Here is a 22,759-nt window from a genome sequence, read left to right on the forward strand (position 1 = left end):
TGTCTGTTCTCTCTTTCTCACTACGACAGCTCCAGTATATTCGCTCTGCTCTCTGCCCTTCTACTTGCAGGCGAACTGCGGATTTAAGCAGTGGTGCTGTGAACTGACCGTACGATCCAGGAGAGGTACAAAACCGGCCTGAAGTGTAAATTCAGTGAGACTTAAAACATTATTAGGTTATGTCACTTCCTTATGGTTTTTGTAAGGCTGCAGATCGGGCCTGTGGTTTCTGGTGGCGGGTTGTGGCGGGTCCTTTGGCATTCGTCGCCTTCGTTACGGTTTTGATGGAGCGTCCCAGTATCTCGTTTGGCCCTCCGCTAGCATCGCTCACGGGATAACATCAGGATCGGCAGCTGATGAACTGTAACACGAATAACTGATGTTGGAAGCAGAGCTTTATACACGACAATGCATAAACCTAGTGTGTATCTCTAGCTAATCATACAAAGGCTATAAATTTAGGACCTGGTGAGGGCCTCCTTCCCAAGCAAGCGCGTGGGGAAGTCACACCCTCCTTCCCTTCTGCCACATTGGCTTTTAGATGACACATTTGCTTTTACTGAGCTTTTACTTGGCTTCACTGTAGATGTTCACACCCCTTCTCAAGCATTGTAGCAGAGATGGCACTTAATAAATTAAGGTTTGGGCTTTTTTTAAATAGTTGAAAGGGTACTTAGCACATTGTGATGCCTGGAAACAATTACACTGGGCTTTCTCTAGTTTGTTTTGCTCTGCGCCATTTCATTCCAGTGGGACCCGCTATACTTATTTTTACATGTAGATGCTGTTTCATACAGAAACTCCGGGGGTGTTTTACCTGAGAGGATGTAATTGTCGTTCCTCGGATACCTGCCGCAAAGGGAACATACTTGTTTAGAATGAAGCAGTGAGAGTTGGGAGATCCGAATTCTCCTTCACACTCTGCCTTGGGCTTCTGCGAGGAAGGAACTTTATCTTCTGTTGCAGTTGGTGGTCTTGTGGGCTTCGTACTATTTTTCACCGATATTTGAAGGGATGGGAGGGGAGGGGAGGGGATCATGCCTGCCTCCTATGTTTTGTCCTCACCAGAGAGAGGCAGCTCTGCATCAAACAGGGTATTGGCCCTGGATGGAGTTGGAGTTTCTCCAGACCTCCTCCTACTTTTGGGAGATTCTCCTCCAGCCCACGTGGGTAGAAAGAGATGTTACATCTCCTCGTTCGCACTTGTCCTGCTGGCGCTATGAAGCTTGCGGTGTCCGCCACGCACAGCACAGCCTCAGCCACGTACGTGTTACGGTTCTTCCTGGCGCCCTGAACCATTCACTGGCTCGTTTCATCCCTCTGTGTGACTCCCAACGGCACCTAAATGCAATTGCTGTACTGGCGTGATGACTCCCACGTCAGAGGTGTCTGACAGCTCTGCTGAGCAAAGGTTATGCCAAATACTCTCTCTCTAGTTTTTATTTCCATGAAAAATGACTCTGACCTCCAGAACAGTAATGTTGAGGAGCTGTTGTGGTGCGAAGTGCTACGCCAGTTCCGTAAGCACAGAAGCTGAGCTACGCTTGGTCTCTGACCCCTCTCCTTTTGTGTCTAAACTGTGAATCCTTCTTTCCATCTATGGAAGTACTGATAACACGTGGAACAGAGGAAAGAAAATGAGAAATTAGAGGCCTGAAGCCCAATGCTAGTAAACAATCCCAAATTTTTCCACAAATGCTATTTTCTCGAGCCTTGACTGAGTTAATATTGCATGCAGTGAAAGCAGGGCTTCTGAAGGAGCCGAACCTTCCAAATGTGCTACGATGACCAGAATCAGTGATCAGACTAGTGGTGCTTAATACTAAAGTCATGCTTACGCAGCATTCGCTGGTCTTCCAGTAAGTATCTGTTGACATCCAGGCTCTGGAACAGAGATTCCTGCATGTGCAACATCTTCCAGCTTCACAGTTTCACCAGGCTGGTGAAATGGCCGCCCTTTCTTCTTGGTGGCAGCAACAAAGGCCACGAAGGTCTCTTCAAGGAATGCAGAAATGGCCAACAGGATACCCGGACAACGGTTGACTCTGGAGACAAGGAAGGGGCTAAGTGTGCCTGGGCGTCTTCACAATTCCAGTCCCTTTCCAAAACTCACCTTGAACTGAACCTCAGCTTTATCAAGGCGGCCAACAGCTCCCTGAGGGGCAAGATGAGGAAAGAGCCCGTGCCTCTGGGTAAACCCAGCCTCGAAGGCCTGGCAGCTTTGTGAGGGCGTGCCATGCTATACATATTTGTATAAGCTCATAAATGCTCTGAAAGGTTTATTGCAAAGATAGGCAAGAAGGTGTTTCAGCTGAGCCTTTCCTTGCCTAGTAGGCTCTGTGCAAGGCCGGGCTCTGCCGAGCAGTGCGGGCTCCGGTGCTGTAGGATTCTTCAGGATCCAGTTGTGCCTCCACTTGACCCAGATGCAAGGGACCTGCTCTGGTTCCATCACGGAGGAAAGCACAGGCGATCTGGAGAAGAGCTTACAATGTACCTCGCTACTCCAGTTTTCCTAACAACTCAAAAGACAACAGGAAAGGAATTTGGTGAAAATACAGAACTTTTTCCTCTTTGCACATTAACATGCTGGACAGTCACAGGGGCTGGTGTCTCTGTTCTTGCGCTACTTCAATTGAGTTAGGGCTATTTTTAATTATTAACTTAATGTAACTATTTGTACCTCTTCCAAGTTAGGAGTGCAGGCTGTTGAAAGAAGCCCCTTCTGCTCTATAGAGATACACCCCAGGAGAAGTACGCAGCTGGAATGCCACTCCTGTTCCCAGGCGAGAGCCTCGTGTTCTTGCTTGTTTATGCAAGATGAGGCAGCAATTGTAAAGAAACCAATCAAACTAAACTTATTCCCTTGAAAAGATGAATGGTGAGTAATCCTTACTGAGCTTTCAGTCTGGGGTTTGAAGGAGCTGCGATATCTGCACAGGGATTTAGTGTGATTGAGCTGGCAGTGACTGACGCGGGTCCTTGTAGCTATACCCCCAGAAACTTTGCTAATTAATTGGGGCTTGAAACTCTTAAACGCTGGTGAAAAAGCCTTTGTGTGTTGGTTCTGTGGGGTTCAGCTTGCTTAGGGTTCAGTGTAGAAACCCGTCAATCCTGAACAGCAAACTGAAGCAGGGCCTGTGCTAGGAACACGCAGCACTTCTTCAGGAGGTCGCTGTTTCCCGCAGGGGTTGGTGTGGGTTTGCTCCGCACCATCTTCACTTGCCCTTGAGCCCTGGCGTATGGAATGGAGGCTGTTGCTTTCTCTGCGGTGCAAGCGCTGAGGTGACTGGCACCACAGCGAGTTCAGGTTTTTGAATGCAAGTTTAGGTTTATACATGACATCTTTATCAACGGCTCTGCAAGCACTTTACGTGGGGAAACACGTGTGCCTGATCACGGTTCCTATTCCTCCTCCAGAGCTCGAGCGGGTGGGCTGCCAGCTGTGGATGCGCTCGCTGCCCTGTCTCTGCTTCCTCCAGCCAGCTCGAATAAGCAAATCGGGGAAAACACATACATGTAGGGGCGTTGTGTTCTGCCGGGGCTCCCAGCTCAAAGCACCCAGTAACCAAAGACGTTACGCAGCCAGAGGTGCAGAGACCCGAAAGCCTGCCTGGTTCCGGTCCAGCGTTCAGAGCACCCCTGTGATACGATGGTTTCAATACCAATCTGTTACTTTACAGAGTGGAAAAATACGTAGTAAATTGAGCGGAATTAATAATGTCTCCCGCTTTCAGTATGTCTTATTTTGTACTGAAAGGGCGCGCGGTGCCAAGGGCTGCATTCACATACTGACGCCCCTGGTCTGGGCGGAACGCGCAGCCTCGGGCCCAAGCAAGATAAGGGGATTTTGTACGTTTGCAGTGAGACGCAGCGTCAGGTATCGTGTTTCTTTGCATAACCGAGTTGCTGTACATAAATGAGGGAAACCAGAAATGCTTTTATAACTGAGTCTTGATGGGAAGAGAGTGTCCTGGCAGAAGAGCTGCCTGGCTCCAGCTGGGTGCGAGCCGTCTCTCATCTCATGCTGTGCTGGCTGCTTTGGAGTGCTGCATCATGACTTCTTTGCTCCCATGAGGTCTGCCGAGGGCACTCCTCCACCGCTGCCTCGTCAATAACCTAAAATGAAGCGTTTCTCACACTGGAAGAAGCTAAGAGCTGCAAGGTAAGGAAGCACCGCGTTTTTAATCCCGACTTCTGCGGGCTGCGTGTGCAGCCTGGGATGGGGCGCTCTCCGGAGGTTTTGTGAGCTTCTGTTGGTGCTTTCTCTAAAGCAGCAGCTTCTGGAGCTGACACATGATTGTGTAAGAATCTTTTTTTTTGTCTGGCATTTTCTTTCCTTCATGGCTGCAAAGGAAATGCTGTGATTTAAACACTAGAAAGAAATATCCCTGTGAATGCTGACACATACTTTAAGTTTTGTGATTTTTTTTTTTTTAAAATGAGCTCTTGATTTTTGGAGCTGGTTCCTGATTTCTCTTTCTTCTATTTGCTTATCTAACCCCAGTTACAAGCTGGAGAAGTTCTGGTCCTCCCTTTGAAGGCTTAATTTACAAGTGGGCAAGGAAGGTACCTGCTTGCCAGCTTCTGTCAGGAGTAGGTTCTCCAGCTTTGAAAACATTTCAAGTGTGAGATGAAATCTTTTGCCCTCTAGGTCTTTCTTTTCACCTTTCCCTCCAGCAGACCCAGCAGCAACAGGCTGCTATTCCCTCTCCAAGCCCTGCCTCTCTCCACCAGTGGTTCATTAATGAGCTCGTTTGCTTTAGCAATGCTTTGTCAGTGAAATGCTCAGAAATGTGCCGGTGCTGGGGTTCTGCTGAGGCTGCGATACCCGCGCTCCACGCTGCAGAGACCCGTGGGTTTAGAGCAGTTGGCATGAGTTTTTTCCTCCAGGCTACTGGAAGTGAAAGGCTCCCATGCCTGGGGGTGAGAAGAGTGTGGTCCGGGAGGAAGCTCAGTCCCATGGAGCTGCAGAGGCTGCTGATGTGGAGGGACGGAGCAGCCGATGGAGCGTGCCCGCGGGGAGGATGCTGGGGAGCGATGCCGGGTTCAGTGAGAAGCTGCCCGCTGTCATTGCGTGAAGGTGTGTGTGGGACCTGCAGCAATCCTGACTTCTCTGCCCCAGCTGGCACAAAGCGAGCATTTGAAACTCATTTTGCCGGGAGCCCCAGCTTTCCTAGAGCTGTCCCCAAAGAGAAGTTGTAAATGTAGTAGAAAATCTTGGATCTATGCTCGTGTCACGGGTTGTCTCTTATCAAACTCAAGCAAAACTCCAGGTCGAGGATGCCAGCCCAGACGCCCCCCGGGCTTTGCTGCCCCCCTGACACAGCGGAGACAGGCAGGAGCGGAAGAGTTTCCCTGCAGTGGCACGTTACAAACCTGGCAGCACGCGGAAATCCCTTCTCATGAGTGCATTAGGGGAAACACGCAGATAACCTGATCTCGTTACACGTCCCAGTTATAGCTGATTAACGGTTACTCGTAAAAGTCTTGAAAAGAAGTTAGGAAGTTGTTACGCAGCGCACAGTCTGTGCCAGCTCAAGCAAGGTCTGGTCTGAGGATTCACAGGTTTAAATCACCAAAAAGCAATAATTTATAGATTCATTTACAGCCAAACCTTCACTCATGTCAGTCGTCAATGGAAGCTGGGTAGCCAGGACTGATGTACTCTGGTCCTCCCAGTAAACCCACTGCAAATGTTTATGGACTGCTGCGGAGCGCCCTGTTGCTGCCCTCCCCGGCGGAGGCAGGATTGTGTAACGGGCAGGTTTCATCCATATTTTCAGGTTTCTTTGTAACTGAGGTTGGTGGTGTTAGTTCTGGTTGCAGATGGGGAAGCTGAGATGCAGGATGGGGTGGGGAAAGTCGTCTGCACAGCAGCTCAACAACCATAAACCAGGAATCGAGCCCAGAGCGAGGGCTGCAGGCTTGTTAAGGTGGTTTCCTGGTTTCTGGTGGGAGCAGCGTCAGGCCCCAGGCAGGGGACAGATCCCTTTTATAAGTGTGATTTCCACTTGCAAAATGCAAACAGGGACTGCGGTCACACGCTGCTTCCCCGCTCGTTAGTGGGAAATGCAGAATTAAGCCAACTAAGTGCAGGTTAAAGGCAAGGATTCCCTTCCAGTTTGATCCTACTAACGAGTATCAAAAGCCACTTATTTGGGCTTTGGGAGGGTTGTGTTGGGGATTCTTCTCTGAAAGTGCCTGGAAGACTTTTGGGCGTTGGAAGTCCTGCGAAGTCAGGCTGTTTCTCAAGGCTCTGAGGATCTTGCCGGGAGCCCAGCAGGGCCTGACCAGGTGCCGCCTGCCCCCATGGAACCCCTCGGCGTAAGGAACCGAAACCCAGCGGCACCGGGAACAGGACGTGCAGGACTCTTTCAAGAAGGATTGGCTTCGGGCTCTTCAGGAGGCATCAGGTGCTCTCGTAGCTGCGCACTCGGCGCTCTGAGCCGGCTGCAGGTGCGGGGTAACTTCACGCTTCTCATGGCGGAGCCGGGCTGGGCTGGGGCGGTGGGTTTGTGTCTTAACCTGCTCAACTTCGGCTTCTGTTTGCTGGAGTCAGCCCCTTCTCCCGCTTCTTTCCTTCCCTCCCTCCCTCCCTCCAGCCCCCCGCCCCGCCGGGAGCAGGTTGTGGGGTGCAATCCGGGGCTCTGCCCGTGTTCCCCCCTTCCCTCCCTGCGGGGGAGACCCGCAGCCCCGGCGGGGCGAGCGGGGCCGGGGAGGCGCTACCGGGGGGCCGGGCTGGGCTGGGGCACCCCGGGGGGAACCCCCTGTGGCGGCCGGGCTCCCTACCGGCTCCCCCCGGGGCTCCCAGCCGGTACCGGCTCCCCCCGAGCACCCCCCGGGGCTCCCAGCCGGTACCGGCCCCCCCCGAGCACCCCCCGGGGCTCCCAGCCGGCACCGGCTCCCCCCGGGGCTCCCAGCCGGTACCGGCTCCCCCCGAGCACCCCCCGGGGCTCCCAGCCGGTACCGGCACCACCCCCCGAGCACCCCCCGGGGCTCCCAGCCGGTACCGGCACCACCCCCCGAGCACCCCCCGGGGCTCCCAGCCGGTACCGGCACCACCCCCCGAGCACCCCCCGGGGCTCCCAGCCGGTACCGGCACCCCCCGGGGCTCCCAGCCGGTACCGGCACCACCCCCCGAGCACCCCCCGGGGCTCCCAGCCGGTACCGGCACCACCCCCCGAGCACCCCCCGGGGCTCCCAGCCGGCCCCGGCCCCCCGGGGCCCCCCGGGCCGGCGGGGAGGGCAGCGGGGCGGGGGGAGCCGCCGCCGCTGCGGGCAGGCCCGGCGCGGTGCTGAGCTCCCGCAGCATCCCCCGGCGAGGAGCCGCGGCTGGGCGGGCAGGGCCGGCGGGCGCCGGGGCCGGTACCGGCTCCCCCCGAGCTTCTCCGCTGCGGGGTACGTTCTGCTGCCGGCGGGGAGGGCTCGGCGGGGCCGCTCCGGGTTTGTGGGCAAGCGATCGTACGCGCTACGGGAGACGCTACGCGCAGCGCAGCTCTGCATCGGTAACGCTAAGGCAGGAGAAATACAGAGCAGGCGGCGTCGGACGGCTTTCCGCTAAGCCGCTGCTTTAGCAGTTGCTTCATTTATTAGAAACCTTTAAGGTAGAGGGACTGGAACCGAGCTGGCGCGTTCCTTCCTCCCCAGGGAGAAGTTTGCACGTCTGCTTGAAAGATTATTCCATCATAGCAGCGTCCTTCCATCCCTGTGGATGGGCTGAATCCCTGGTGCTGACTTATTCAACCCCAGCAGGGCAAATAAGGGGTTTTTTGGTAGGTTTTGGGTTTTTTTTTCGGTTGGGGTTTGTTGTTTTTTTTTTTAAATCTTCTGAGCGGCGTGCTAGAAAGGGCTGGCAGACTAATGTTTAACGTGAAAAGAACTAGAGAGCTTGGAGCATTGTGTTACAGTTCGCCGAGCGTCTCCAGCACAGAACAAAACTATACTGCTTTCGGTTATTTGGGAACGTGCTGAAGTTGCTGACAGGTTTGAACTGCGATTTCTGGTTTTTCATTGTAATTAATGTACTTAATGCCCCAGGAAGTCCTCGCTAAGGGAAGCCTAGTAGTTTGTAAACAAATTTCACTACTGTGGTGTAATTTCACAGTGTGCTGGATGGAGTGTTTGGCCAGGAGGGTTTGATTTAGTGATTAGAAACCAGAAGACAAAGGCAGTGCAGCAATCGGTGACTTCACGGCCCTGTAAGAGCTATTGTCTTGCTGTGTGGGACGGGTAGCTGGGCTCTGGATGCCAGGTTTAGACGCTGAGGGCTTGCCAAGAGCCTTGAACAGTTCTGATGGAGGATAGGGTGTAAGTGTGAAGTATCGCTCTGCCTACCTGTTTGTCTACACAGTGTTCTTGGAAGAGGGGAATGTGCCGCATCGATTCAACAAGTTTGCATATTCAGTACTTTAAGAAACCTGGCGACTGCCTTCGCCCTGCTGTTTGTGAAGTGAAAGGAGCTGCATTTCTATATGGCATACAGAATTCTCTCTCTATTCTTTAATACAGAAAAACCTGAAGGATGTGAAACTTGCGGAGGGTCTTACTACAGTGTTGAGATTTGCGTTTTTCTGGTAGATGAACAGCTTGAATTGCAGAAGTTCCAGTCCGGTAGCTGGGCAGCACATGTGTGAACTGCAGGCAGAGGATGACGGTCCTAAAACCCCAGTCCAGCACTGGCGGTAGGCTTGGCTCCTCTTTGGCAGTCATTCAAGAAGGTTCTGGCCCAGCCCTGCGCCTGCCTGCCCGCTGCTGCTGCAAGCGTGGCTTCTATTAGTTACACTAAATTATTCTTCTTACTTATGGCAATAAACTGTGAATCAGTCAGGATTTAGTGCGCAAAGGAGCTGGAGGAGCCCGTGATACGCCGAGTGCCTACAGTGGTCTCAGATCAGCAGCTGCTGTGCTCACGGGGTAAATCCATCAATGCTGAACACCCTGCGGGGTGCTGAGGTCTGCCCAAAGCAGCCCCCGTTCCCCAGGGTGACACCTCACACGCTGGGATCTCGTGTCCTTGTGCCAGGCGGGGATCAGCCTCGCCGAAGAGCGGCTGTGTTAGGAGGGGGAGTTAGCCTTGACCTGCCCTATTGCTGGCCACGTGGGAGGGGATGACCGTGCTGCTTTTGTTGGGAGTCACAGAAATCGGGCAGCGCAGCCAAAACCTGTAGTGTGCATCAAGCTTCTTGCAGGGAGAGATGATACAAGGCATGACTGAAGATCACAGAGGAGGAAAGCATGAAAAAAAAAGCGCTGCTGGGATGTCTGAGTCATCTGGTTTCCCACTGACATACATAGCTTAATGTTTGCACAAGCACCTCCATGGAGCAACAAAGTTATAACCTAATTCCAGGGGCCCTGGAGTCACGGCGCTTCCTCACCGTCAGCTGCTCAGGGCCAGCGACCAGGTCGGGATCCCCTCGCCCAGCTACGGGGCTGATGGTGCCGTTGGCTCAAGTGCCAGGCTGGGTGAGCGGGCAGAGGAAAGGGGCTCTGCCTTTATCACGTCCCCCCATTTGGATGGAGACAGCCCCCCGGGACCAAACACGCACCTGGATTCATCCTACCCAACATCAGTAGCTAATCACTCAGCTGCAAAGGAAGGTGATTTTTGGTGGGATTTGGCAGCGCTCAGGCTGAGGAGGGTGAGAGGAGCCCATGGATCATCGCAGCAGCACTGGGGGACTTGGGCAGCCCATCATCTGTGGGGCCGAGCCGAAGCACCGCAGCCTTGTGTGCTGCACAGCTGTTTTGTGCTTCTGCTCAGAGCAGAAAAGAAACCCAAATAATTACTTGGAAAGATAAAGTTTCCTGTTTACTTATTAGTCTGTAATGGAAGCCTCAAAACTCTTGACCTAGCAAATGTGCTTGTCTTCAGAAAAGAAAAATGAACACCCATCTGCCAGCAAACAGGAGCGTGTTGATTCACGTGCTACGGTTTGTGCTGATAAATGCTGAGAGCTATTCTCTGACATGAGAGGCAGCTCAGGGTGTGAACTCACTCCAGCCTGCTCTGGGTCGCAGTGCGAGCCGCTGGTGTTTGCTCTGTCCCGTGGGAATCTTGGTATAAGGTAAATCCAGAAGTAGCTGTTGCCATCTCTCTGCCTCCGCCGGACACAGCGCGGGGTGCCTGAAGGCTCATCTGGGCCCGCCTTCCTCCTCGGATTTATTCCTGGCATCTACATGTCATTGGGTAAGTGACTTACCCACAGGCAAAGAAGGGTTTGGAGACCAGAAGGGGCTGGCGAGGGAGGCGTGCGATGGCATGGGAACTGGGAGAAGTGGTTTGCCAGCCGGGGATTCCAGTCCTGGTTTGGGGCAATCATTCACAAACGATACCACGCTCCAGCCACGGCTGGGTTTGGCTGGGAAGGAAGGTGGAGGATAAGCTGTAGATTTCAGCACGTTTGACTTACGCGTCTCCCCTCTTTTTTTTTTTGCTTGTTATTGTCCTTATGAGACTTTGTTTGCACCAGGTAACTCCTTTTTCCTTCTCTCGTCACAAGTGGCTGATGGTATTTTAGCAGCTCTTTGTCCTGTGAGACAAGGTCCCCGTACGTCTAGGCAAAGCACAGGATGTTTTTACTGCGTTTCTCCTCTTCTTGTTGGGCTGGGCTGTTCTCGAGAGGTCACTGATACCTGGGGCAGGCGAGGTTGCATGTATATGATATGGTTATATGAATAGCTTTCGGTATCTCTAAAAACCTCCTTGTTCTTCACTGTCAGAACCACCACGGAAAGCTGCTTTGCTGCATGCATGTAACTCGGCCAACCCTTTACAGGGATGCAAATTGGCCAGCCAAGATGTAAAATCTCCCTGAACGCTGGGAGACTTTGGGATTGGATCTGATTCCAGATCTGCAGGCCACAGCAGGAACCCAGATCTGCCCTGTGCTACTGATGTTAATTAATTTCATGCCGTTCTCCAGCTGGTTACGATGCTTTGACATGGTTTTTGTGGTTTCTATCGGTCTTGTTCCAGTAACACAAAACGGGCCATCGAGTTCCCCTTCTCTGAGTGGCCCGTGAGAGCTGGGCTGGTGTGCTGTCTGTCCCGCGGCGCTTCGCCGTGGCAAGCCGCTGCCTGGCGCGGCGGCCGCAGGGCACCAGCCCACGGGGGCAGCGGCTGCGCCGGGCAGCTTGTTCCCAGGATTCCCAAGCCCATCCTCACCCCGCTTGGGCTCCTCTCCCCAACCATTTCCTCTTCATCTCTGGGCTCTCCAGATGCCTGGCTGATGCGTGAGGGCCTCCTGAGTGTTCCTGTTCTGCCCGGGCTCACTGTGAACAAGTGCCACCCTGGCTACAGATACTGAGTAGTGACCAGGGTGGACCAGTGATGGCTGGGCCGTGTCCTCGGCTCGGCGGAGACTTGTGCTCATAGGGGAGCGGAGCTGCAACGCCTGTTGTTTTGCGGCACAAGTTTCAACGAGCAAAGAGAAATCAGGGGTTTGAGCTGGAAGTGGTGGGATGTTTTCTTTCTCTAAGTGTCTGTAGTTACAAACTCCTTTTGAAGTTACTGTATTGAAAACTTTGGCCCTAAATGAAACCAATCTCTTCTGTGCTGTGATTCCTTTTCCAGACCACAATCCCTTGGTTTTTCTTCGTTTTTTTTATTTCCTCCTTTCTAATTGGGAGCGATTTGGGATCTTCCATTTAATACTGGACTTTCAGACAGATGCCTGCTTCTGACCTTTAAATAACAGGGTTAATGCTGCAGTTCCCAGGCTCAGAGTTTGTCCTAATCCCTTCTCTCCTGCTTTGGGGCATTTATGGGTTGTGCCCAGAATAAAGCAGATGCCCTGATGGAAAATCCAGGTGTGAGAGGATTTTTACAACAGTGTAATCTCCTAAACTGCTCCACCCTTTCAGTAAATGGCCGATTCAGCAAGGTCCAGAGCCTGGTCATCATTTCTGCCCGAGCATAACTGAATCTGGAATGTTTTTTAAACTCTTTTCTCTAGGAATCTGAAAAGGTGTAGGGAGTTTCCCAAAGATACTGCTGACAAGCTGAAAGGAGTCCTGCAGTATCACGGCCTTTCCTAGAGCGTTATGTGCACAAAGCAGGGTTGACTTTCCACTGCAAGAACAGAAGCAGACCGTCCTCAAGGGCAAGCTGCTTTTTTTTGTGTGGTTTATTTGTCCAAATCCGCTGAGTTTGCCACCAACATGTGCTTTGCTGGGACTTTGAACGGCGGAGACAAACGGTTGGGTAGTGTGCTGTGGGGGATGTGTGACACGACGCCACCGACCGCTGCCAGGCTCAAACCGCGGGTTCAGCTCAGATTAATTTTCTTGCTTTCCGTTCGAGTGCACACGTTGATGGTTTCCAAAATTTGTCACCTTGACTCTCATTCGCCCTCCCCCATGAGACATTCATGCCTTGAGACTCACAGAGGTGCCTGGAGGCATTTTTTTTTTTTCTCCTTTCTGAATCAGTTTTGGCAGGGTAATATTTAACTGCTAACTGCACACCCTTCCCCCTGCGCCCCCACCTGAGTGCTCCCGGGAGCACGCACGCTGCGGGGAACCCGATCAGCGTGCAGTCGGTAGAGCCACATTATTGCCAGCAAAGGGTCCGGACTGGGTCATGCTTGCGGAGCCCATGTGGGCTTTGGGCTCCCGTGAGGCTTTGCACCTGCTGCCGCAGTCACTGCTCTTTGTGCATGAGTGCGGGTGGGATTTTCTTTGCCCGTTGCTGTGGTGAGTCTTGCGATCCGTGGGGCTGCGTTTTTCATTCCCAAATCAGAGGTTAGTCATGCTGCCGGGCACTGGTGGGAGCTGCTGCTCGGAAATACGGTTCTACTAATACCTCTGTGCAGAGAAGGGGCTTCCAGCTCCTGCTGAGCCCAGATGAGCTGCGAATCAGCCTCAGGCTTTGTCTGTACTATGAATTGGCTGTTGCCCATGTCCCTCATGTTGATTTTCCTGGCTGAACTGTGTGCATGTGAGCCGCCTCTAGCACATAAGCAGCATTTCTGGGATGCGGTGGTGTATCTGTACCAACGTGCTGTGAAATGTAATACAGAAGTTCACCCGATCCCTTCCAGAAAGCACTTACTGCCCAGGGGCTGTGTCCCGGGTTTCCAGACGTGCAGCCACACTGGCAGAGCTACCGAATCTGTGCAGCGATGACTGACGTGGAGGATGGCCACATACCAAGGGACAGAAAGCCCTCGATCTCTGCTCGGACAAAGCCTTCTGGTGGAAGGGCACATCTGAGGAAAAAAATGATGCCTGGTCTTGACACAGTGCGGAGAACTGTGAGCTAGCTCCGGCTCCGAAGGAGCCACAGATCACTCGCGTGTCGTGCTGCTCTGTTAGAAGAGGCTTTCCTGATTGCAGGGGCAAAACGAGAGACACTGACACTGCCTGAGCCATGAAGCTGGAAATCGATGTGCTCAGCCCGGGCGTGATTTTGCCTTAAGTCTTGAGACGTGGTTCTGTGTTGTTGGAAAGTAAGGGCTCCTAAAAGGCTGAGCAGTGTATTGCACCTTTCGCTTTTCGTTGTAATAAGGTGGGTCCCGTACGAGTTCTTATTTGCCGCCTCTTGATTACACCACCCATAGTTGGTTAATTTAACATCTTGTGTGTGTACAGTCATGAGTTAAAAATGTAGAATAAGAGCCTTCGAATAATAATTTAAAAAGCTCCAAACAAAAGAAAACCTCTAGCATTCCTTTCAGGAATAAGCTACAAAATTGCTCCCAGGTCTCTCTTGATATTTGATATATCACCTGTGCATCGCATGTAAATGGCAGTTTTGTTTTAAAATGTTATTCCATTTCCTCTTAAATGAATCACTTCAGGTCTAAATAATGAAGTAGCTCTGTCTTCTGCAAATGCAACCATTGGACCAAATGATTTATTGTAAATGCCTTTTAAAGAGTCTCACTATATAATCACAGCACATTAAACAGAACGTTGGGTTTTGGATGATGTAGTAGTTTAAAATTTCATGTTTGTTCAGCATTTCTGGATGGAGGGGGTTTTAGGCATCCCAACTTCCACAGGTCTGCCTGAAAACTTAGACAAGTAGTAAAGCGTGCCGGGGCCCAGGAAGGGAAACCCCAGACAAGCATCCAGAGCTAGTGGGAAGCTCTAGGTGACACGTATGATATTTGTCAGTGAAAGAGAGGGAGTTGGGGCGTTTAAAAAATTTAACAAGAGGCACCTGAGCTCAACCTGACGGGCCCCGCTGAGCGGTTCTGTAACCCAGCGGAGGTTGCATTTGAGCACTGCAAGCTTTGAGCAGCAGGAACTTCACCGGTGCGGTGGTGGCATGGCGGGGTTTTTCCATTTGAAGTTCAAATGCTGGTTGTACCATCCATTTCTCTAGCGTCTAAGTGAGCGTTGTGATCCGAGTGTGCCTTAGATCCTGTAACCAGTGGGAAAATACCTCTGGCTTGTTCTGGTTCTATATCATGGCTTGTCTGAACAGCCTTACCCTGAAGGATCTAGAGTGTTTTCATGATGTGAATGTGCTTTGCTGAGCATGGTGGAGTCACTGCAGTTCCCATGAATAAGTGCATTCACACGCAGGGAGAGGAGAACTGTGTGTGGCCCAGCGTTTTAAGGCAAAAAATTAGAATTGGGAAATCTACAGTTCACAGTCTGGTTTAGACATTGCTCCTGGGCAAGTCAATGACAAAGTCTATCTGGTTCATATTTCCAGACACGGCTTTTGAAACGAGGACGTTCCTTCCTGGGGACCTGTCTTCATTTCCTCAGTCCTTGTCAGCTGCATGAGCTGAGGGTTTTTAGTCCCTCTCAAGATATAAGCCACACGGGTAGAATTACTGTTGGGTTTTTTTTTTCCCTCGGTGCCGCTGCGGCACAGTAGAGTTGCCTGCAGTTTGTGTAACTTTGTCTTGGCAAGGAAATGAAATGCTTTTAATATGTGTTTTAACAACGGCTAAACCTGGAGACCTCATGTCAGAACCTGAGACAAATGCTTATATAAAGGTGCTGGTCTGAGATCAGGACACGTACTAATACACAGGCGCCATACAGAGCGCGGTTGTTTGCCTGAGGCCACATTTATGCCTTAGCTCCTGCGAGACAGTTTGAACTCGGGGCTTTTTTTTCCTTCTTCCTCCCTCTTTAGAGCCTCGCAAGGTAAATTCAGGCATATTGAGGTCTCACTGAAACACACTGTTTTTATTATTACTTTCTGAAATTACAGTTTGCCTCAAAGCTCCAGCGACGTTCCTGGCTCTCATGGCTCACGATGGTGCTGGAAAGTGAGTGCGGGAGCACATGGTGCACTGCTGCGAGGCTGGTCGGATCGATGGTGGCTGCTTTGCCAGTTTACGGGGAGCTGAAGCTGCGTTTGTGACCCTCAGATATAAGCCTGCTTCCTTGCCTGACCGTGCCACGAATGCTCAGCCGATTCCCCCGCTGCTGGCAATGGGAACAATGAATCGCGCAGGCTCAAACCACTCCGCGTTCGCTGTGATTAGACGAGGTAAACCTCGCTGCAAAGACAGGGAAGGTCAGGCTGCTCGGGCGGAGGCAGGAGCAGAGCTGAAACACCCACCCCCTTCCTCTGGGGATTGCGCCCAAGCTGCCTCCTTGCTCTTGAGCCCCGTTTCTTTTAAGAAGGGAGAAAAACTCCAGACTTACTGAGCCCGAATGGTTTGTGCTGAGCCTCAATCAGACGTGCCTTAGCACAAAGCTCCTTTGGAGCGGTGGGAGGGTGGATGTGGATGGGTGCTGGCTCTGCAGCCTCTTCTTTCACAGGATAAAGGGTGGTGGTCTGTAGTGTGGGATTCTTGCAGGAGAGAATGAATCTGAGATTCAATCGACTGTCAGGACATCTACCTCTCATGGTAGGAAGTCCTTCCCTCCTTAGTTAATAGGATCTGACTGCCTCTTGGGCTTCTTCGATGACATCTTGGCATTTTTAAAATTGGAATTAATGCTTTATACCTCTGATAATTTGCTTCCCCTCACACAGCTCCAGCAGCCTGGTAGTGTTCATTTAAGTTCAGCTCTCAGTAGCCTTTTGATCGAGTAAAATGTTTCTCACTTGGCACCGCTCATTTACACCTGCGAGAGGTCCCGAGGGAAGAGAATAGCCCAAATTCCAGTCTGTTTCTAAATATTCTAGAGAATAGTCCCTTTCCTAGCAGCTGTCATGGACAGTATACTGAGAAAGAAAACCAGAAATCAAGTGAACCAGTGCTGGGTTTTGTTGTCCCATTCCTTAGTGGGATTTGTGATTTAAGACCCTGCCCTGTTGACGTTTCTGGGAAGGGAATCAAGCCCCAGAGCAGCAGAGCTGGCAGCCAGTGCCCTTCCCTAGACCTGGGTAAGTGAGGAGCGAAAAATCACCTGTTGTTCAGCCTGTGTTTGGCTACAATATAAGATGAAAACACTGTCTGTGCAGCAGTGCAGTTGAAGGGATGAATTCTCTAATTGAGCTTCTGGATCAAAACTAGTATATGTTACTGCTGGAGAAGCAATAGCGGACCTTGTGTCTAGTTGAAAGCCTGCAACACAGCTTGATGCAAAGACCACCTTTTTCTGGGCGGCAAAGCACTGAATTTGTGTGTCCTTCCTAACCAGCACCTGCCTTCCCTGGCAGGGAGTTGGCTCTCCTGGAAAAAAACCCTAACAAACCCCTCTGTTCCCTGTAACACCCCTCTCCTGTAATTGCCAGGTGCTGCAGGAGCCGCTTGACAGATGAGCTCTGATCCCCATCTCGCCGTAAATGAGAACAGCCATTCAGCTTGAAATTCGGCAGGGTAGGGGGAGGCAGGAAGGCTGGATAAATGGGGGCATTGCTACCGCTTGCCAAAACAACCTATACGCTGTATCTGCAAAGGTGTTTTAAATGGAAACGTGCCCAAAGCTTAACTTCATGGAAACGTCTCCAGCTCCATAATATGGGGATGCAAAAATAACCAGCAGTGTGTGCCCCCACCCCCAGTCTTGAGAACTACGGGTGAATTAGTGCCTCTCAAAACCCAGGCAGGTGTGTGTGCACAGGGGGAAGCGCATGCCGTGCGTCATAAAGAAAGAATGTCCTGTATCAAAGTCCATTTCTTCTCCCCTGCTATATAGCTCGTATGGAGCACTCTTAATTTTCCAAATGTTTTTCTAAAAGGAGTAGGATCCAGCCTGCAATACCCCGAAACTGGTAGGTTCCCATGGATTTCACTGGACTTTGCTGGGTCCTTGAGTCTTGCGGCACAGGCTTGGTCAGGCGTAACCCTGCTGATTCATGGGTGAGGAATGGAGCGGAGACTTGCTGTAGGTAAAACAGCAGAACTAAGGACTGGTCCCTCCCGCCCTGGCCTGAGACACAGACCTTGGACCTCTTTACGTGCTACACAATGCAGAAGGAAAAAAAGATTTGATGCATTTTTCAAACTGCATCTTAGATTGTTACACCCTGTTGGATAAACTAATCCTTCCTGTAAACAGGTGGTTTCACTGACAACAATAAAAATTCTTTGGTTATAGGTGACTCATGCACAAATAGCTCACCATTACCAAGGTGGTTTGAACCAGATGGAAGTTAGTATGAATAGCACATGGCTTAATATCGGAATATTCCGCCTTCTTTATTTGGGATTTTTATTTTAATAGCCAGAGGAGGCAAAAAAAACCACTTCTGTAAATCTGGAATTTGTGCTCTCCTAGTCAGGAGCAACGAGGGAAAAGTTGGACGTGGCTTTTCCGGAATTATGTCCATGGTCAAACTACTTGCTCAGCTTTCCCCAGCCTGCAGTGTGAGGGAGAGGAGAATCTCTTCAGCCTCTGCTTGTCAATGATACGACCTTCATCAGCATGGTTTCACATGGGTGGGTGGGGAAGCTGATGGGGTCAGCGCTCTTACCCGAGCTTCGGTGCCTCTCACGGGTTCCTCCAAAGCGTGTGTAAATCCTTTCGCTGTGCAGTAAGGCTTCCCGCTGTGCCATTTTGCCAATACAATAAGGCTGGGCAAGCCCTAAACACAAAATACTTCTTTCAGCGTGGAAAGATCTATGACTACAGTTGATGATCATGTTGCTGAATTAACTTGGCCTTGGCTACACAAAGGAATCATTCAGTCAGAGGAGAATGACCCAGTTACAGATTCAAGACAGAGTTATTTTTGGCTTTCTAAAGAAAAAAAACCCCAACCTTCTTCACTTAAGAGGATCAAAGTACTTGATGAATCGACCTCGCATTTCTGATCCTTCATACCCAGGCAGACATTGACTGTTTCCCTTCCTGCTGGTTACAGATCTCTCTCATTCCTCATGCATCCATTAGTGGAGCCTCCCAAGTACACATCATGTGCTGACTCAGCTACCGGCCTCCCCGCCCCGAAACAACACCTGCCTGTCAGGAGCAATCACAGCTGCATCCTCTTGCCTCCCAAACCTGCACCCTGCCACTACACGCCTTTTATTTGATGGACGTTACTTTGCAGAAACCTTTAGGAAAGCCTCGACGAGGGGGAAGGGAGGCTGCCTTTCCCATTGGCACTTCTCTTTATTACTGGCTGATTTCTATCCACTCAGTAATTTTCTGGCTATTCTATATCTTGTGCTGTGTAAAATCAAAGCTGCTAAGAGCACGCCACAGCTCCACAGCACCTCAATGGAGCATAACAGAGCAGAGCGGAGTCCTGGCTGGTGAATGTGCTGGGCAGCATCTGAACCGGTAAACTCAATTCCAGCATCAGGTGTTGGAGAATAATTTAATTTTCAATGGATATTTGAGGGTACCAGCTCTCTGAAGCTGGGAGCTGAAATGGTTTCAGAGGTCTGTTTGAAGTGGCATTCACACCCTTCTCAGACTGAAGGAGTCTTTAATGGCTAAGGTTACTAGTCACGTTTAGAAAACATTTGGAAAACACTTTAAAAAAATCAGTAAACATACAGACTGCTCTTTCTAGATCTACAGTTTTATCCTACCAAAATGCAGGAGCAGGAGTATTTTCAGCTATCCACGGGCAGGGTTGTCCTCTTGCCATAACAGACCTGAAATGACACTGGCGTGAGCGAGGTGCTGCTCTGAACTCCCGTCAGCCTTCTGTCACAGTCACGCCGCAATATTTTCCTTCTGTCATGGGATAGTGTTGTTTGCCATGTAACTTTTGGAGCTTTAAGTTTGGGGGTTAAATGGTTTTTCTTCTCCATGGTAGATGAATGAAGCTACTTTAAATTCCATTCTGTGAAGTTTTTAAACCTTTCTGTGCCGACGTTTTTCCCGTCCTTAAGGACATATTACTCTCCGCACTTACTTGCTCAGTGATCTGAATCTCAACCTGAAATGATAACCTGAAATCTAAAGCATTTAAAAATATTATTGCTGTTATACAAGTTCTGGATAAGTATATATAGGTAACAATGCATTACTGTGTTCCTGTCTTATTTTATCCTATTGATACCGAGCAGCGTCTATTGAAAGGCGAATTGCTCAAGACTAGGTCATAGCAAAATTTCCATTGACTTCAGCAGGGTCAGATTTTCACCACCAAGAAAATATTAAGCGACCCAGTTGAGTGAGCCTGCACTTAGTGAGCCCTGACTCTTTAATGGGTTGTTGCCTAATTGTCAGTGAATTGCGCCATCAAATTTTGGTTAATATTTTATGAACTGACTCTTTTTTTTCTTCTGTAGCCCAACGAAGATGACGACAGTCGCACCACTGATCAATAATACTCAGTTCTCAGTAAACGTGACCACAACGTCTCAGGAACAAAGCCTCTATCAAAGTAAGAAACGTAGTGGGGTGTGGCTTTTCCTCTTTTTTAAGTGGACCTTGAATTTTGCAAACTTCAAACAGTACAATGGCGACTTTTTAAATACGACGGTTTTTTTCCCTTTCTGCTTCCCTGCTAGGTTCTGGAGCAATAGTTGCTGCCATCGTAGTAGGAGTGATTATTATTTTTACCGTGGTTCTGCTCATATTGAAAGCATATAACAGGTATGTGGCCAAGTTCTATACTTTACTAAGGTGAGACAAGGTGAACAAAAAATCAGTGTGAGGTGTGCTCTCACCTAACGCACCATTTCAGTATTGCTGAAAATTTCGGGGAGAATCTAAACTATAACGTGCTTGATTGAAGTGTCCTGAATCTCACCCTCAGCGTCCTGTGATGGAATCGCGAGGAAGCAGGAGGTTCTTGATGGAGGATGCTTAATGGAAGCTCTTTTTAGGGATTCCTGTTGACATAGGAAAGGTCTGCTGTGTGCATCAGGCCTGCCAGAGAGGAGCTTGAGCTCTCGCTTTTCGGGGCATTGTGTTGGACTTCCACGCTCTAGAAGCACCGACTTGCCATTTAGTATCTTTGGGATGAAATCCTGCCTTGTATTGACCTTTCAGCAGCTGCTGGATGTAACCTGCTTCCGCGGGCGCCCTCCCAGTACCTACCGTGGGAGAGCCCACAACACGTGCCAGCTTGGGTGACTCTTTCATTTTTACCTTTACAGACGCATGAGAGTGAAGCGGGAGCTGGAACCCAAAAGCACAACAACAATGCCACCAGCTTTAGGGCAGAACAGCAAGAGCATGTCCCAGCACCCTACAGTGACTTTCATACCCGTGGATATCCACATGCAGAACAGATAACTGGGAAGACTTGTCCTCCCTGTGAGAGAAGAGAGCTGGAATCTTAGTTACGTGGATCTGGGACGCCTCAGCAAAGCGATGCTGCATTTGGAATACCAACGAGCTGTTATTTTGTCTATAGATTGTAATTAATACTGCTTTCTCTCTTTGGGAGGAAAAATAAAAGCTCTGGATACTTTTTGTATGACTGAAATCAACTGGTGGAGGCACAGAACTAATGAGAATCGCAGTGAGCCTTCTTAGGGAGCTCTGCGTGTGGCGAGACGGAATAAACCAAGCGTTGAATTCGTTGGAAGAAAAGCTGCACACTCATATTTTGTGGAGCTTTTGCTTACTCAGACAGTTTGATTTTTTTTTTCTCTTCAGTAATGGCTGATGCTAAACAGCAAGAAGAGTTTGGACATGCGAGTTACAACTCAGGTTGAACCTGGGTTTGTTACGATTTACATTTAACAGGTTTGTAGTCTATTTTGTACATGATAGCTAGTACAAGAAGTATCGGAATTGTATTTATCTTTACTCATCTTTCATGTTTCTAATGCCATAGATATGGTTGTAGACAAAAGAGAAAAAGCTACTTTTTATTTTCAAGTATTTTAAAAATATTTCTATAAACTTGGTGACCTGTCTGTTCCCAAATGACCTCAGTGGCTAAGGGTTTTCACTCTCACACCAGGAATGGCCTTAGGTTCGTTACTGGAGTTGCGTTAGAATGGTTTGTCGTACACAGAATCTGAGAAGTTCTTTAACTGAAAAAGTAAACGTGGCAAGGCGGCGTGAAGCAAGCCAGGCCTTACACAGCTACTTTGGTACAACTCACATCCGCAAACACTTCGTCCTCTGATGCAGACTAGGCTTGAACTATTTTTAGACTTTTTTTCTTCTGGAAAGTAATGGAAAGTGATGTTGTTTTGCACATGTGATGATTGTGGGTGTACAGTAATGCAACAAAGACATTCCCAAGGGTTCTGGCAGCCCACTGAGTGCGAACGCACAGCAGCGGTGTCAGACAGCCGGTGGCTGAAGCATGCGTATCAAAGCAGCCCCGAAACGCTGCCTGACAGACAGATGGGAAGGGTTAGGAAGAAACTGAGGCCTTAAACCCTGTTTTAAACAGGGTTAAACGTGAGGCTCTGAGAAACAGCTCCACTCTTAAATTTTACAGACCCGCTCACTTGAGGGGCTGGACAGAGCGTGAAGCGAATACAGCCCTAATGTTGCAGTCTGGGTTTATCACAGAATCCCAGACTGGCGGGGGCTGGCAGGGCCCTCTGGAGCTCACCCCGTCCCACCCCTGCTGGAGCAGGCACCCCCAGAGCAGGGGCACAGGGCCGCGTCCAGGCGGGTTTGGAATATCGATAACTTATCGCTTGCGTGTGTTGCACCGAGACGCTGCCGCGGTGAGCTCTAAGCCGCCGTGGCCATTAGAGGGCTCCAGCCTGTTCGTAGACCTCAGTAAAACTGTTAGCAGGGTATTTTAACTCCTTTTTAGGAGCTGTAGAGAAAGAAGTTACTGTTGTCTAACTGAACGGAACACAGAGCCTCCAGCTTTAAAGCTCTTTGGCCTGCAGCGGTTCACCTGCTGCTCTTCCCAACACCGTCACCAATAGTTACAGCTCTAAATCACGCGGTGCCAAAACAAAGCTGACCGATTCTTGGAGTAAAGCGATGGAGGACTGGAGTGATAAGCTGATATATTTTTCCCCAAGATGTGAATGCAACTCTTGAACAGCTTATTTTTACGGACCGGTATTTTTGTGAAGAAACTAAATTCAATTACTTTGCAACTGTTTTTGTATGAAACTGGAGCACAGTTTGAATTCCAAACTAAATATTAAGACAGCTGTTTGTGAAGTTTCTAAATCTTGTTGTAAATATTTTACTTGTCCTAGCTCTCTAGCTTATTTTTTGTGGCAGGAATGATTGATATAATCATTCAGAAGGGATGGCAGGTGCCAATTTAATTTTTTTCTAAAAATGTAAAGGAGCTGGCCTCCTGTTCCTATCTCTGCACAGCTGAGGATGTTTTCTGAGCATGTTCTACTCTATCAAAATCAAAATCTTTAGAAAAGATAAGCCCATCTTACTGTTATTTCTTAGCGCTACCAGCCAGACCTACTGCTAGCAAATTTTGTTTACTTTGCATTTACAGACTTTCAAAACAATGTTGTTTTTCACTGAAGCAGAATAAGTA

At 49.9% G+C, this 22,759-nt stretch overlaps 1 protein-coding gene across 7 annotated transcripts; it reads left to right on the plus strand.

Annotated features, from left to right (window-relative positions):
- Positions 1–2,749: 2,749 nt before the first annotated feature.
- Positions 2,750–22,413, plus strand: NCMAP (non-compact myelin associated protein). 7 transcript variants are annotated; one of them, XM_064471352.1, is made up of 5 exons: positions 12,622–12,696; positions 15,179–15,466; positions 19,620–19,708; positions 19,836–19,920; positions 20,427–22,413. In XM_064471352.1, the coding sequence occupies exons 3-5, from the start codon at positions 19,624–19,626 to the stop codon at positions 20,563–20,565; spliced, it is 309 nt and encodes a 102-aa protein (XP_064327422.1). In that variant the 5' UTR covers positions 12,622–12,696; positions 15,179–15,466; positions 19,620–19,623; the 3' UTR covers positions 20,566–22,413. The 7 variants fall into 7 exon arrangements, with proteins under 7 accessions (XP_064327419.1, XP_064327417.1, XP_064327421.1 ...); XM_064471349.1 differs by lacking the exons at positions 12,622–12,696; positions 15,179–15,466 and adding an exon at positions 2,750–2,878 and having other exon boundaries at positions 19,614–19,708; XM_064471347.1 differs by lacking the exons at positions 12,622–12,696; positions 15,179–15,466 and adding an exon at positions 7,459–7,772 and having other exon boundaries at positions 19,614–19,708.
- The last annotated feature ends 346 nt before the right edge of the window (positions 22,414–22,759 follow it).

Source organism: Phalacrocorax carbo, chromosome 22, assembly GCF_963921805.1.
Source record: "Phalacrocorax carbo chromosome 22, bPhaCar2.1, whole genome shotgun sequence".
NCBI classification, from domain to species: Eukaryota; Metazoa; Chordata; class Aves; order Suliformes; family Phalacrocoracidae; genus Phalacrocorax; species Phalacrocorax carbo.